The sequence below is a fragment of the Narcine bancroftii genome, chromosome 2 (assembly GCF_036971445.1).
Source record: "Narcine bancroftii isolate sNarBan1 chromosome 2, sNarBan1.hap1, whole genome shotgun sequence".
Taxonomy (NCBI): Eukaryota; Metazoa; Chordata; class Chondrichthyes; order Torpediniformes; family Narcinidae; genus Narcine; species Narcine bancroftii.
In genome coordinates this window covers 84536533-84552321 of record NC_091470.1, presented here as the reverse complement: position 1 = coordinate 84552321, position 15789 = coordinate 84536533, and the positions used below count along the sequence as shown (strand labels likewise).

Below are 15789 nucleotides of genomic sequence, written 5' to 3'. Positions count from 1 at the left end.
AATTGCAGAGGGAGGTGTTTAGACCCAGCAGGCTCAACTTTCTTATCAGGTACTGCAGTAGGATTGTGTCGATTGCTGAGCTGAAGTCAATAAACAGCATTTGAACATACGAATCCTTGTCTTCCAGGTGGGGGAGGGCTAGATGGAGGGCAGTGGCGATGTCATCATCCGTAGAGCGGTTGGGTCTGTATGCGAACTGCAGGGGGTCTAGTGATGGAGGCAGCAGGAGCTTGATATGCCCAATGACGAGCCTCTTGAAGCATTTCATGATTATGGATGTGAGAATGACAGGGAGGTAGTCATGGAGAATACTTCTTCGGCATGGGGACAATGGTGGAGGCTTTGAAGCACATTGGGACCACAGCACGTTTCAGGGAGATGTTAAAGTGTCGGTGAGAATGTTTGCTAGCTAAGTTGCGTATCCCGAGCACTCTGTCGGAAACATTATCCGGTCCAGCAGCTTTCCATGAGTTGATCTTGATTAGCTCTCTCTTCACATCGGCCACTGCAAGACACAACATCCGGTCATTTGGAGGAGTGACGGCCTTCTTCACTGTAATGTCCTCTTTCACGTAGAAGTTGTTCAGTGCATCTGGAGGGAGGCATCACCAGCACAGGCAGATGGTATAGTTTTGTGGTTCATGATGTCTTGGATGCCCTTCCACATGCGTCCCATGTCCTTGCTGTCCAGGAAGTGACTGTGAATGCACTGGGCACGTGCACGCTTTGTTTCCCTGATGGCTTGAGATAGCTTGGACGGCCACGTCTCAGTTCCTGAGCGGTACACACACCTCCGCTGTCATCCATGGTTTAGGATTGGTCTTGGGCACAGTGATGTTGTCCAAACACTTACTGATGTAGCTGTTTGCTGATGCCATATTGATGTAGTTGCCACCAGTTGCAGCATCCTTGAACATGTTCCAGTCAGCACGCTCAAAGCAGTCTTGAGGTGCATGAATGGCCCCCGCTGGCCAGGTTTCAACCTGCTTCTGAACTGGCCTGGAGCGTCTGATGAGCAGTCTGAATGCTGGCATCAGACTAAATCACAGGAACTATTTCATTCCAGCCCAAATACTTTCTTGAAACAGGATATTACAATGTTGGATACCTATCTTGAATTTGCACATGACATTCTTAGGTACAAATTGAAACCTGAATTACCTTCATCACTGTTGGCTTGTTTTTTCTTTTTCTTCTGCTCTTCCTCAGCCTTCAATAAACAAACAAATGATGACAATTAGCATTTAAACACTAAAATTACATCTGCTACAGCTCTTTATTTTAAAAATAGCAAGTCTAGGGGGCCGAATCAGTTCACATTGCTGCAGCCTCTATCAGTCTGGAATGATCTATTTCAATACCATTTGATTTGAAACTATCTTATTTGTAATTAGTCAATTAATTGGTGGGAAGATTTGCATGTTTAACATGCTGAGTCAGAGGTTACAACACCCTTGGAACATGTTAAATACAGTACAACTCCAATTATCTAAAATCCTCATTTATCCAAAATTTTTTTGGAGCCAAACTGACCTCACAGGTTGGAAAAAAATTCACTCAACATGAAATTAGAACGATGATTGTCCTCGTTTCAGGTAACTCCCTCCCCTCTCTTTCCATTTCTTTAGCTACCCCTATTGACTTTTCTCTCCAACTGTGTGCCACTGCCTCCCAGCCACAAGTGGTTTGAAAAATCCCTTCTCCCAGCATCATCAAGGAGAGAGGCTTCCCGGGCAGGAGCAGGTCCTCGGGCTCAGTGGTGTTCCCTCCCCTTTCCTCCCTCCCCTCCCCTCCTAGATACACTGGATCTCCCGATGTCGACTCAGAACCATACCCCTGTCTACTACTACACACGCACAGTGGCCTTGGCAAGGGGTCGATACTTGGGCGTTGGGAACTCCGATGACCTGGGAGAAAGACGGGGATGGGCAGTGGCAGTTGGGAGGTCTCTGTGATTGACAGTGGCCAGCATTTTTTTTTTGGTGAGAATTCATCATGATTTTAATGCTTAAAAAGCCTTCCCTTGTTTTTTTATTGTTCAAATATTGATACAAGTGATTTGCTGTCGCTACTGGGATGTTTTTTAAAAAATGACCAGTTGTCCGAAAAAAAGTTTATCCAACATGGGTGTGGTCCTGACCATTTCAGATAATCAAAGTTGTAATGTATTACTTCGTTACATTCTGCATAAATTAAAAAGATGGAAACACACATCTTAAATAACATTAACATATTAAGAAGCACAGCAGCACAATGGTGTAAAGACTTAGCAATACTACTTCACAACTTGATCCTGGCCTTGAATGCTATTACTTCTTTCTTGCTTCAGTAGGCCATTTCATCTCGGGCCTCTGCCTTGAGACCGGCTACGGAGCAGATGGAAAAATGGGAACTTATCTTTCAGACAGCATCCCTAAAGGCTGCTCCAACGTCCCATTCATATCCAGAGGCGCCTCATAGCGCTCTCTGGATCCGACGGAGTGGGACGACTGGTGCCACAGCACCACCCGTCATAAATACGTGGCAGATCAATGGCTATCTTCCCTACCGATAATCCTCCAGGCAGCTGAAACTGCTCTATGCTTCCCAGAACAATTCTAGCTGCGTAGAGGATTATCGGTAGGGAAGACAGCCATTGCTCTGCCACGCTTTGAGCCGCAGAGAGTGGCCCCAAAGGCAGAAGTGGCCTGGTGTTACTGTCCCAGCCTACACTGGCCATCCCCAGACGGCTCCGAGTGCCCTGCCAGTCCCCACTGCCCTGATGGTCCCCGCTGTCCCCACCAGCCCCAAGCGCTCCCGCTGCCCCTGACTTGGAGGGAGAGGCGTGAGTGGGGAGATGGGTTGCAGGCTGACGGCATCATCAGCCCGCCCCTAAACAGCTGCTTAGTGCGGCTGAACATTCAGATTGATCACCATAGGGCTGCACTGCGGAGATTATCCCTCTTCGAGAGGGGTTGGAATATGTGGGTCGGAGATGCCTCCGCACATTCAGAAAGGTAGGTGGGATTTCTCCGCCTTTAAATCTCAACTTTTTGGCTATCTGAAATGGCCCATTGCCTTTCATATCTTAAAGGATAACAGCCTATTGTAAATAGCTCCTTAGTCAAGTAGCAAAAGAATCAAAGGGGAGCTGATGTCCAAATTTGAGAGAGCAAATGTCAAGGTTATAGGGAGAAAAGTGTAATGGAGCTAATACGAATTATACTGGGACAGTATGACAAAAGTTAACTTCACCAAATCAAATATCATAGCAGATAAAGCAACTTAAATACATAAATTTACACCACTTTACTCAAGAACCACACAGCCATTCATCCCTTCATATCTACTTCGGAAAGATTTGTTTACCCAATCGCACTTCATTAATTTTTTCTTGCAAATTATTCAAGTACACATTCAGTTCCTTTTTGTTTTCACCGCCCTTTGAACCATACGGAATAACTCATGAGACAGGAGTTATGCAAATAACATAGCCTTTTATTAGCAAGAACATGTCAGTGGACAGGAACACATATGCATGCAAGCAAGCAAGGCTAGTCAGCCTATCGTGCCAGTCCTCCATACCAGCTAGCAGCAAGCAAGTACATTCTACATACAAGCAGGCAATACCAAGGATCACCACACCCTTTCAGGCTTTGTACTTCAGATAGTATTTTGCAAAACCGACATTTTTTGCCAGTTATTTTTTTTAAAATGTGCTTATTAATCCCTCAGTCATGAATATCCTGTGAAAATTCAGTTCACTTAATTAAGATATTTTAATATAAATTTGAACATAGGTGACAATTAGCAATCCTCATGCAAAATATAATCTGAGAGAATTTACCTTAGTTTGCTGTGACTTGTAGTAATGGTAGAAAAACAGATTGAAGTGCTTCAGACATTCTGGCTTCAGTTCGTACACACCGTGCCCAGATAACCCTGGCTTTCTGGAGAGAACACACCAATCATGAGGTTCTTCCTGTGTAGTGTACTATGTAGTCCCCCATTACTTCTACGAGTTACAAGCATTTTGTAGGTGCAAATGTGAATGGGCTTTGCAAGTTTTTGGAGCTGGTTGCTCAGTTATTAAATCCAATATTCAGAAATAAATATTTAAGTACCCAAGTTAATCAAAGCTGTAAAGAAAAAGATCTCAGATCTGAATTTCTGCACAGATGCAGGTGCCAAAACAAACTTCTCCAAACATAAACTGAGATTTTTCTTCAATAATCTTTCTACTGATTGGAACAATTTGCAGTTTATTCCCAATATCTCAACACACAAATGGTATTGGCTCTCACAAACAATTTCCAAAAATCAGTCAGGTTGCACTCTTTAAACAAGTGGGTCACCACAGGCCACCGGTATAGAGCAAACCATTTTCCCATCCATTGACATGTTGAAATAATTCTTCCAAGTAAAACAAGATAACATAATGCATTCAGAAAGGTCACAACTGTTTTTTAGTGCCTAACAATTTGTGGCTTTCTATCTATCCTTGTAACTTAAGTCCTGTTCTTAAACAATTATTTTCATCTTACACCTTGGCTAAGATAAACACAATGAAATAATTTTACTGGAATTGTCATTCTCTTGGCTACACAAGATTTATAGCTTATTTAACATTTATATACTGCAATACACTGGCAATTAGTTCAAATAATCCCATATTAATCACAGAGCACTTATGGCACAGGGATTGCTTAAGGTGGAATGTGAGTTTCTGGGGCAGTTTGAAAACCACAATCCTTCCTGATCAAGACTAAAATTGACTAAGAGTGATTAAAGTTCCAGAGAGGGTGGAAGCATTATGACGGAACACATTCTAATTTTCAAAAAAGGATACAATAAATAGATTAAATAACAGAGAAAATTCAATGAATTCAATAACCAGATGCTCACATTAGCAGAGAAAGAACAGAGCAGCAAAAGCAGACTTTGCTTAAAAAAAAATGTAGATCAATACATTGTTGGAAAAATGAGACTCACTTGAATGTGGCTACTTGATGTATAACATTTTCCAAACCAGTTTCATTGTTCTCCTGTTAAAATATTTTGAACACAAAAACGGTACTTTTGAAAATGATTGATTATAATCGAGTTAAACAAGAAAGTTTGCAGATGCTGTGATTATAGTTCAAAACACAAAAGTGCAGGAGAAATTCAGCACGTTATACAGCGTCTGAAATAAGCAAAGTTGTCAGCAAAACCCCTGGTATCTGGCACCTATGGGGATTGGTAGATACCAGATGAATGAATTCGCCAATTGCTTGAGATTGCCTGTTGCGTGGATGGGCAAACTGACCACTAGGGGGGCGTCAATGTTAATTTTTTTTGTATTTTTGTACCTATTTATTTTTCACCAATTTTTGTTGATTGCTTGAGACTGCCAGTTGCCTGATTTCCAGGTAACAAGGATTTTACTAAACAACCAAAGTTTCATGCCTAAGCCTTGACGACTATAATAGCAATTCAATTGTTTTGATTTGCTGTGGTGCATCCCAAGTTGGCAAAAGGCCAACATGAAAGCAGGTACTTCCTTTTCCCATTCTGAACATCAAGTATTTAAATTAACTTTAAGTAGGAACTCACTCAGGCTATTTAAATCCTTGCCACCCAATTACGCCTAAATTAAAGAACAACCACGCACATTTTGAAGGGTGGCAGGAAACCAGAACACCTGAGAAAACTCACTCAGACACGGGGAGAACATACCAACTCCTCACAGACAGTGCCTGATGCAAACCAGGGGAGCTGGTGCTGTATTAGCATCGTGCTAAGCATGCCATCGTAAATGCTTAACTTTGATAAGAGGTAGAAATACTCACATTCTCAGGTAATAATTTTGCCAATTCACTATGAGGCATTGGTTCAATGCACAGCAAATGGATCACCTCTCTCAAAGTGACATCATCTTTCATCACATGACCAACTCCAGGAACATACCTCTCTCCTACAGAGAAACAAAAGCAACTTTATTATTCTGGAAGGTTAGAGATCACAAGGACAAGAAAATAGAACGTCAAATCACATAGCAAAGTTGAAGGACTGCTCCATGAATTCCATGTCTTGCGCATTTCAAACCCACCAAATATTTCCCCAGTCCTGCAAAGTCTGCTGATGTACAGTATGTTGATAAGTTAAAGGGTAATATACTTGCAGATAGAAGATAATCTGGGGTTCTTATGAAGAACAAGAAAAACAAATTGGAGAGACTGCAAAATGTTGAATAGAGGGATATCAGCATCTTCACACAATACAAAAATCAGACTATTTCCTCGTTACTTGTTAGTAATTAAGACAATATGGTGTTAATATGGACAATAAAAATAGGGAAGTCCTGCTACAAGCTAATAGAGCGTGGGTGAGACCACACCGAGAATTCCATTTATATCTATTTATTGAAAGAGGGACTGTCTGCATTGCAAACTGTTCACAGAGGGCTCACTGTTGATTCAGGGCCCAGATTATTTGAATTTGAAGTTGAAGGGTGACACAGTTGGCATAGCAGTTAATGCGCCAGTGATCAGGACTTGGGTTCCAATCTCACGGTGTCTGTAAGGAGTTTGTTTGTTCTCCCCATGTCTGCATGGGTTTTCCACAGGGGCTCGTTTCCTCCCACCATTCAAAACATACCAGGGTATTGGTTAATTGGGTTTAAATTGGATGGCCCGGACCTGTGCGCTGAAATAGCCTGTTACTATGCTGTATGTATGTATGAGAGATTTCTTATTGAAAAATACAAGATTCTCAAGAGCTATAACAGAGTCAACTCTGAGAAAATCTTGCCCTCATGAGAATAGTAGAGGGTAATTCATTTTTGCCGGAGGAAGAGGATGGGGAATTATCGCAATGGGTTCTTCAAAGTGCAACAGTAGATGCCACTGATCAGAAGTTATCTAATTGAATGGTAGAGTGGGCTTGAGGGACCATTGGCCAACTCCTGCTAATGGGGTTCCTATGGTCCCCCCTGGGGGGCAAAGTACATTCAAGTAAAAGCCTTATTATCTTTTCACCTCACATAACATGAATAGTTTTTATGTTTTTTTTATATAGTCGGTAGGAGAGAAATACAGAATAAACAAAAACTCGAGGAGACCCATAACTGTTGAGAAGTGTCCTGGGGGGGGGGGGGGGGGGGAGGTGCTGGGGGCATAGCCGGAAAAAGGTTGAGAATGGCTGATAGAAAGCATCAGTATAGATGGGCTATTGACACATTCCAACTCCTGTGCCTACTTCTTACATTCCAATGCTGTTTTCTTGTTTACACTTTGCTACTTAGTTTATTCTTATGTGGAAGATAAAAGATTTTAAACTGTGAGCAGCAAACTGAACCCAAATTGAGTCTATGCAAGTAGTATCAACTTTATTTGTATAAATTTATGTGATAAATACTTTGTGCATCATTGTGCACCACACTTGAATTCACTTAGAATTTTAATTGCATTGTAAACATTATGAATATTACATCCATCTTTTAATAAACAAATGAAGCCTTACCAACAACCATAATTATGAGGTGCAGTAATTCCTCTATTAAAACATTCGTTTGTTGAATTACATCCTGCAACATATAAAACACAATCAAAAACCTTAAACAGACCAGGCAATATTATTAAAGCTATTTTATTTCTTTGAAATATGCAACTATTTATCTGAAATGGCTCATGCAAAATTGAGATTTAATATAAAAGAATGAAAGCAATTTCCCATTTCAATCAACTTCTTCCTTTCAACCTGGTAACTGATTGAACCGAGTTTGTTCCTGTTTGCTTTCTTCTTTTTCCACTCCATTTTTAAACTGCAGACATGGCTAGATGGTTGGAGTTACTGCCTGAGACCTTCATATGGCAACGTTCTCTGTCCAATCAGCTGCTTCAAGAGTGAAATGTTCTGAGTATCCCACGCTGTTTAGCTCCATTCATACTTCCTCCATTTAGCAAGCTGTGCTCATGTGGGGTTTACAAGAAAATTTGCAGATGCTGGGGTCAAGTGTAGTCCACAAATGTGCTGGAGACACTCAGCAGATCATGCAGCATCCATAAGTAAATGGCAACAAACATTTTGGGCCCAGACCCTTTGTCAGGAATGAAGATGTGGCCTCAAGAAAGGAACCATCATAGAGGATCCCATCATCCTGATCAGATACTCTAAAAGCAGATTGCACAAAAGGCTGAAGTACAGCACTTCTGGTTCAACAGAAGCTAGCAGGCTCTTGAACCTCCCCGTATGACTATAATTATAACTGCCACCATCCTGACAACATTCTACAGGAGCACAACAGAGAGAGTCCTGGATGGCGACAGCATAGTGTTGCATGGTAACTGCAAAGTATCAGATCTGAGATCAGTAAGGAGGGTGAATGAAATTGTTGAGAAGATCACTTGGGTCTCCCTTCCCTCTATTGGCAATATCTCCAGGAAGCAGTGCTGAAAGGGAGCTCAGAGAATTATTGAGGACCCTTACAGTCCAGCTCACAATATCTTTGAGACATAACCTTCAAGGATAATATACAGAAGCATACAAACCAGAATGCCAGGCTGGGAAACTGCTTCTTCCCAGAGGTGGTGAGACTGCTAAACAATCCTAGAATCCCTTAAATTATTTTTATATTGCTACGATATACTGTGTGTCTATGGGTGTGCACTACTGCCCAGAGCTTGTAATTACAAACACCCTTTTTCAGCAGAGGGACAGCCTTAAGACCACCTGGATGCATCCCCGATCCAAACACTGGCACCTCCTGGACTACATCCTGGTGCGAGAAAGTGACAAACAAGATGTGCTCCACACCAGGGTCATGCCTAGCGCGGAATGCCACACTGACCACCGGCTGGTTCGCTGCAAGCTCAACCTTCACTTCAAGCCAAAGCCCAGGAACAATAAAGCCCCCAGAAAGAGGTTCAATGTTGGAAACCTGCAGTCAGACGAAGCGAGAGGAAACTTCCAGGCAAACTTCAAAGCAAAGCTCGACGTTGCAACCCGCCTCACGGACCCGTCCCCTGAAACCCTCTGGGATCAGTTGAAGACTACCATACTGCAATCCACTGAAGAGGTACTGGGCTTCTCCTCCAGGAAAAACAAGGACTGGTTTGACGAAAACAGCCAGGAAATCCAGGAGCTGCTGGCAAAGAAGCGAGCTGCCCACCAGGCTCACCTTACAAAGCCGTCCTGTCCAGAGAAGAAACAAGCCTTCCGTCGCGCATGCAGCCATCTTCAGCGCAAACTCCGGGAGATCCAAAATGAGTGGTGGACTAGCCTCGCCAAACGAACACAGCTCGGCGTGGACATTGGCGACTTCAGGGGTTTCTACGAGGCTCTAAAGGCTGTGTACGGCCCCTCACCCCAAGTCCAAAGCCCGCTGCGCAGCTCAGACGGCAAAGTCCTCCTCAGCGACAAGATCTCCATCCTCAACCGATGGTCAGAACACTTCCAATCTCTTTTCAGTGCCAACCGCTCAGTCCAAGATTCCGCCCTGCTCCAGCTCCCTCAACAGCCCCTAAGGCTAGAGCTGGATGAGGTTCCCACCCTGGATGAGACATATAAGGCAATCGAACAACTGAAAAGTGGCAAAGCAGCAGGTATGGATGGAATCCCCCCAGAAGTCTGGAAGGCTGGCGGCAAAACTCTGCATGCCAAACTGCATGAGTTTTTCAAGCTTTGTTGGGACCAAGGTAAACTGCCTCAGGATCTTCGTGATGCCACCATCATCACCCTGTACAAAAACAAAGGCGAGAAATCAGACTGCTCAAACTACAGGGGAATCACGTTGCTCTCCATTGCAGGCAAAATCTTCGCTAGGATTCTACTAAATAGAATAATACCTAGTGTCGCCGAGAATATTCTCCCAGAATCACAGTGCGGCTTTCGCGCAAACAGAGGAACCACTGACATGGTCTTTGCCCTCAGACAGCTCCAAGAAAAGTGCAGAGAACAAAACAAAGGACTCTACATCACCTTTGTTGACCTCACCAAAGCCTTCGACACCGTGAGCAGGAAAGGGCTTTGGCAAATACTAGAGCGCATCGGATGTCCCCCAAAGTTCCTCAACATGATTATCCAACTGCACGAAAACCAACAAGGTCGGGTCAGATACAGCAATGAGCTCTCTGAACCCTTCTCCATTAACAATGGCGTGAAGCAAGGCTGTGTTCTCGCACCAACCCTCTTTTCAATCTTCTTCAGCATGATGCTGAACCAAGCCATGAAAGACCCCAACAATGAAGACGCTGTTTACATCCGGTACCGCACGGATGGCAGTCTCTTCAATCTGAGGCGCCTGCAAGCTCACACCAAGACACAAGAGAAACTTGTCCGTGAACTACTCTTTGCAGATGATGCCGCTTTAGTTGCCCATTCAGAGCCAGCTCTTCAGCGCTTGACGTCCTGCTTTGCGGAAACTGCCAAAATGTTTGGCCTGGAAGTCAGCCTGAAGAAAACTGAGGTCCTCCATCAGCCAGCTCCCCACCATGACTACCAGCCCCCCCACATCTCCATCGGGCACACAAAACTCAAAACGGTCAACCAGTTTACCTATCTCGGCTGCACCATTTCATCAGATGCAAGGATCGACAATGAGATAGACAACAGACTCGCCAAGGCAAATAGCGCCTTTGGAAGACTACACAAAAGAGTCTGGAAAAACAACCAACTGAAAAACCTCACAAAGATAAGCGTATACAGAGCCGTTGTCATACCCACACTCCTGTTCGGCTCCGAATCATGGGTCCTCTACCGGCACCACCTACGGCTCCTAGAACGCTTCCACCAGCGTTGTCTCCGCTCCATCCTCAACATCCATTGGAGCGCTTACACCCCTAACGTCGAAGTACTCGAGATGGCAGAGGTCGACAGCATCGAGTCCACGCTGCTGAAGATCCAGCTGCGCTGGATGGGTCACGTCTCCAGAATGGAGGACCATCGGCTTCCCAAGATCGTGTTATATGGCGAGCTCTCCACTGGCCACCGTGACAGAGGTGCACCAAAGAAAAGGTACAAGGACTGCCTAAAGAAATCTCTTGGTGCCTGCCACATTGACCACCGCCAGTGGGCTGATAACGCCTCAAACCGTGCATCTTGGCGCCTCACAGTTTGGTGGGCAGCAACCTCCTTTGAAGAAGACCGCAGAGCCCACCTCACTGACAAAAGGCAAAGGAGGAAAAACCCAACACCCAACCCCAACCAACCAATTTTCCCTTGCAACCGCTGCAATTGTGTCTGCCTGTCCCGCATCGGACTTGTCAGCCACAAACGAGCCTGCAGCTGACGTGGACTTTTTACCCCCTCCATAAATCTTCGTCCGCGAAGCCAAGCCAAAGAAAAAAGAAACTGCCCAGAGCTACGTTGTTTCGTCGGGTTACATATGTACATGTACAATTAGATGACAATAAACCTGAACTTAACTTGCACTAGAACATGATAAATGTTGTCTTGAGATTAATTATTAGTCAATGATAACTATAAAATGGCTGAATATCTTGAAAATTCTCTGCTCAATAAACACCATATTTTGCAGGCATGCTTGGCAAAACTGGGGTTTTATTTCAAGTGGTGGTTGGAAGAAAGTTTATAGATGTTACTTCTTGCCATCCAGCAGGTACTTGAGAAAATCTGCATCAAAATAATAGCTTCACAAATTTAAATGGGCCATCATTGTGATGCAACTCGTAGAGCCGCTGCCTCATAGCTAGACTGCCACAGTCCCGATTACCAGTGTTGTCTGCATGAAGTATGAATTTTCTCCCCAATGACAATGTGGGTTCTGTTTTTCTCCCTCATGCTAAAAATGTAGTTTGGTTGGTGTGTAGTTGGGTGGAAGAATCTGGGGGAAGTTGACAAGAAAATGGGGAGAATAAAGAAAATGAGGTTATTGTCAGATTAGTGTAAAAGGGTGGTTGATGGTCAGTGCAGACTTGGTGGGCCTAAGGGCCTATTTCTACAACTCAACAAGTCACAAATATTTAGCCAGTGAAATAAAGCCTCCCTCCTTGAAATGGAATCTTGGGATCTCTTAGTATCTTAACCAAATAACAGTACCATTTTGAGTGTATATTTGTTTGTAACAAAATGAGAAGCTGGAGGGATTCAGCAAGTCAGGCAGCAACTGTGGATAAAAATGGTCAGTCAATGTTTCGGTAATGGACCCTTTAGAGGAGGAGGGATGTCAAGAATATAAAGGAAGAAAAAAAAAGATGGGGTAAGAAACTGGGGAGGTACTTAGAGGTGATGGAGCATTGGACAGAAGGTGGTAGAAGTGGAGAGACATGTAAAGGGGAAGGTATTAGAGTTGAACGCGTGAATTTAAAAATGGAAGATGTTTGACCATTTGTCGCCACCCTTGCCACAGGATTATTATATAGTGCCTTCACCCAACCAATAAATAAGGGACCAAGATAGACTCTCTGGAAAATCAAAGTTGTCGAAATAATGTTAAAATAGTGGGAATTCCTGAAGGAATTGAGGGTTCAGAGCCAATAATTTTTTTAAAAAATGGATTGCTGAGGCATTGGGATTGGAGTTCTTTCTAGAAGGTTTGGAGTTAGATAGGGATCATAGGGCTCTAAGGAGTAAACCATATCCAGGTCAACCACCACAAGCTGTTTTGATTCGCTGTCTAAAATATCAAGATAGAGAAACTATTTTGAGAGTAGCAGTCCAGAATGTACGTAGATATCAATCCCCATTGATGGTACAGGGAAATAAGGTCTTTTTCTATCCAGATTTGAGTCTAGAAATTATTAGAAGACGTAAAGAGTTTAATTCGGCTAAAGAGGTGCTTTGGAGAAAGGGTTATAAATTTTCTTTTAGATATCCTGCAGTATTGAAAATTTTTTATGGTAATTTTCAATCACAGTTTTTTGAGAATGATTATGATGCTTTAATCTTTGCTAATTCTCTGCCTGATAGGTGAAGAATTCCTTTCAACAGTCCTAAGAGGCAGATACCTGATAAGAGTGGAAATGGGAATGGGAATCTCTCAAAGAGTTTGATTGATATTGATGATCCGGAGCAAATTTTGGGATTAAAATCCATGGGGCTGTGAACTGATTTAGACTTCTCATTTTATGAGTCAGATTGGGGGAAGGGAGGTCGCTGAAGCTTTCCAAAGTCATCTGGATTTACTACTTTGTTTTATAAAAATTATTTTTTTTTAAAATTTGAATACATTTAATCTTCTGGGGGGGGGGTTGGGAATCATTTTATTTAGTGATTATTTCAGATTTTTTTTATTATTAGAAGGGATAAAAAGAAAGGGAGGTTTTTAAGGGGAATTTTAAGGTTTTTCTTTGAGTTAGTAGAAGGGATAGAAAGTTAAGGGTTTTTTTAAATTTGTTGCTCGAGTTTTATTTTGATAATAATGTCTAATATAAATTTTGCAATGTTTAATGTTCAGGGTTTAAATAATCTGATTAAGAGAAAATGTGTTTTATCTTAAATAAAAATGAAAGTTGATATTGCTTTTTTGCAGGAGACTCATTTAACCAAAAAAGAACATTTGAACATGTATCTTCATCTTTCTTTAACTCAAAAGCAAGAGGAGTGGCAATTTTGATTCATAAGAAAATACCATTTGAACTTGTCTCTTTATCGGAATCAGTTGGTCATATTTTAATGATTAATTGTAAATTGTTTGCTGAGTCATGGTCCTTATTGAATGTGTATGCACTAATGTTGATGATGAACAGTTTGTGTCTGAAGCTTTCTTAACTTTAAGTCAAGCTAAGGAGAATATTTTGATTGGGGAGACTTTAATTGTATGTTTGACCCATTATTGGATAAATTTCCAAAAGTTGTGAAAAAAATCGAAAGCAGCACTTCAATTGGTTTCCTTGATGAAAGACCTGAATTTGATACAAGCCTGGAGAAGATTAAATCCCACTGAGAAAGACTTTTCATTTTTTTCTTCACGTCATGATTCATTTTCTAGAATTGATTTTTTTTTTTAGCATCGGCACATTTGCAAGCACGTTTTATTCAAGCTGAATATAAGAGTAGGATAATTTCTGACTATTCTCTGTTGTTTATCTCCTGTGTGGGGCCGGAAGTAATTCAATCAATTTTTCGCTGGAAGTTCAATGCAATGTTATTGAAAAAACTGGAATTTGTAAAATTTATTAAGGATCAAATTGCTATTTATTTAGATTTGAATAAAAATACAGTCAGGAGTAATTTCATTGTATGGGATGCTTTAAAGGCATTTTTATGTGGGTAATCATTAGTTATGCATCAAAGGAAAAGAAGAAATTTTTGGCAGAGTCTCAATTGTTGGAAAAACATAGCAGAGTTAGAAAAGGAATTTCAGAGGAATTGTACAGAAGATAATAAGGCTTTTTTGACAAAATTGAAATTAAAATAATATATTGCAAACTGACCAATTTGAACGTTTGATTCAAAGATCTAAGTAATGTTATTAAGAGTTAGGGGACAGAGCATAAAGTTTTGGCGTGGCAATTGAAAACTGAACAAGCTTCAAGGATTATTAATGCTGTGAGGAAGGACAATTCAGTAACTTTTAAACCTGAGGAAATTAATGACCAATTTTTGCCATTTTACCAGAAATTATATGCTTCTGAGGGAGTGCGAGATGACGGTTCTATTGAAGCGTTTTTGTCAGAATTAAATTTATCAATATTGAAGGAGGAGGATGTGAGAAAGTTGGATTCTCCTTTTCCGGATTTAGAAAGGATGTTATTCAACAAATGTCTAATGGGAAATCACCAGGAGATGATGGGTTCACTGCTGAATTTAATTAAGTTTTTTATGATGATTTGTCCTCTGTATTTATGGATGTTCTTAATCAAGTAACTCAAGAACAAGCTTTGCCAGACTCGTGTTTGAGTGCAATAATAACAGTTATTACCAAAAAAAAGACAGAGACCCTTTGAAGGTTTCTTCTTATCGACCAATTTCTTTATTAAATGTGGATTATAAAATAATAGCAAATTATTAGCAAATAGATTAGCAAAATATTTACCACAGTTAGTACATTCTGACCAAGCTGGGTTTATTAAAGAAGGTATGCTTCAGACAATATTCTTAGAGTAGTTTCATTGATCAATGCTTCACGTTAGCAACCCAACCTACCAATGGTAATATCATTAGATGCTGAAAAAGCTTTTGATAGGGTCAAATGGAATTTTTTATTTAAAGTTTATGGGGAGGTATTAGAGAGAAAAAAATTAGAACAGGAGAAAGTAAGAACAAATGGAAATAGTAGATCTGTCTAGTCTGAAGATGGGTATCAACCCACAAGCTAATTCATTGCCAAGAGTATCTACCATTGAACAGCTATTAGTCCACAATAACCCACATGATATGTTAACAATTTAACTGAATACTAATCTCAGCATCATATACCAACCACAATTGGAATTATTTTCACTTTCATTGTTGGTACGTCAAAATTTGGAAAATCCTACCAAACAGCACTAAGAAAGAACTTTCATACCACAGACTGCACCAGTTCAAGAATATCTTTTCAAAACTAACAAACAATGAGCAATTACTGCTGGGCTTGCCGTTAACACTCATATCCCATAAGTGATTAAAAGAGGAAGAAATGGAACTTTAAGTAAACCATTTTCGTGCTATTTTTTTCCCACGCTCACATGTGGAATAATAAACAGCATCAATATTCATTTTATTTGATTATCTACTCTTGGACACAATGTATATTGCTGGGAAATGCCTAGCTTACATTTGGCAGATGTCAGTCACTTCAATGCCAGAGACTCCCATCCCATCCTGTAACATAATAACTTTACTGAATTTAAAAGTTGTTAAGGTTTCAACACAGAACAAGGACAT

The 15789-nt window shown here is 41.4% G+C and overlaps 1 protein-coding gene across 5 annotated transcripts in view; it reads right to left on the bottom strand.

The window, feature by feature from the left end:
* The window catches only part of ubr1 (ubiquitin protein ligase E3 component n-recognin 1), a 227492-nt gene that overhangs the window by 107221 nt on the left and 104482 nt on the right, over positions 1-15789 (bottom strand). For all 5 annotated transcript variants that reach the window (XM_069917334.1, XM_069917337.1, XM_069917336.1 and 2 more), the window contains exons 20-24: positions 7483-7546; positions 5811-5935; positions 4972-5024; positions 3827-3929; positions 1162-1210 (exon numbers count right to left, since the gene is read on the bottom strand). In XM_069917334.1, the coding sequence (XP_069773435.1) occupies positions 1162-1210; positions 3827-3929; positions 4972-5024; positions 5811-5935; positions 7483-7546 (394 nt within the window). The remainder of the gene's footprint in view (positions 1-1161; positions 1211-3826; positions 3930-4971; positions 5025-5810; positions 5936-7482; positions 7547-15789) is intronic.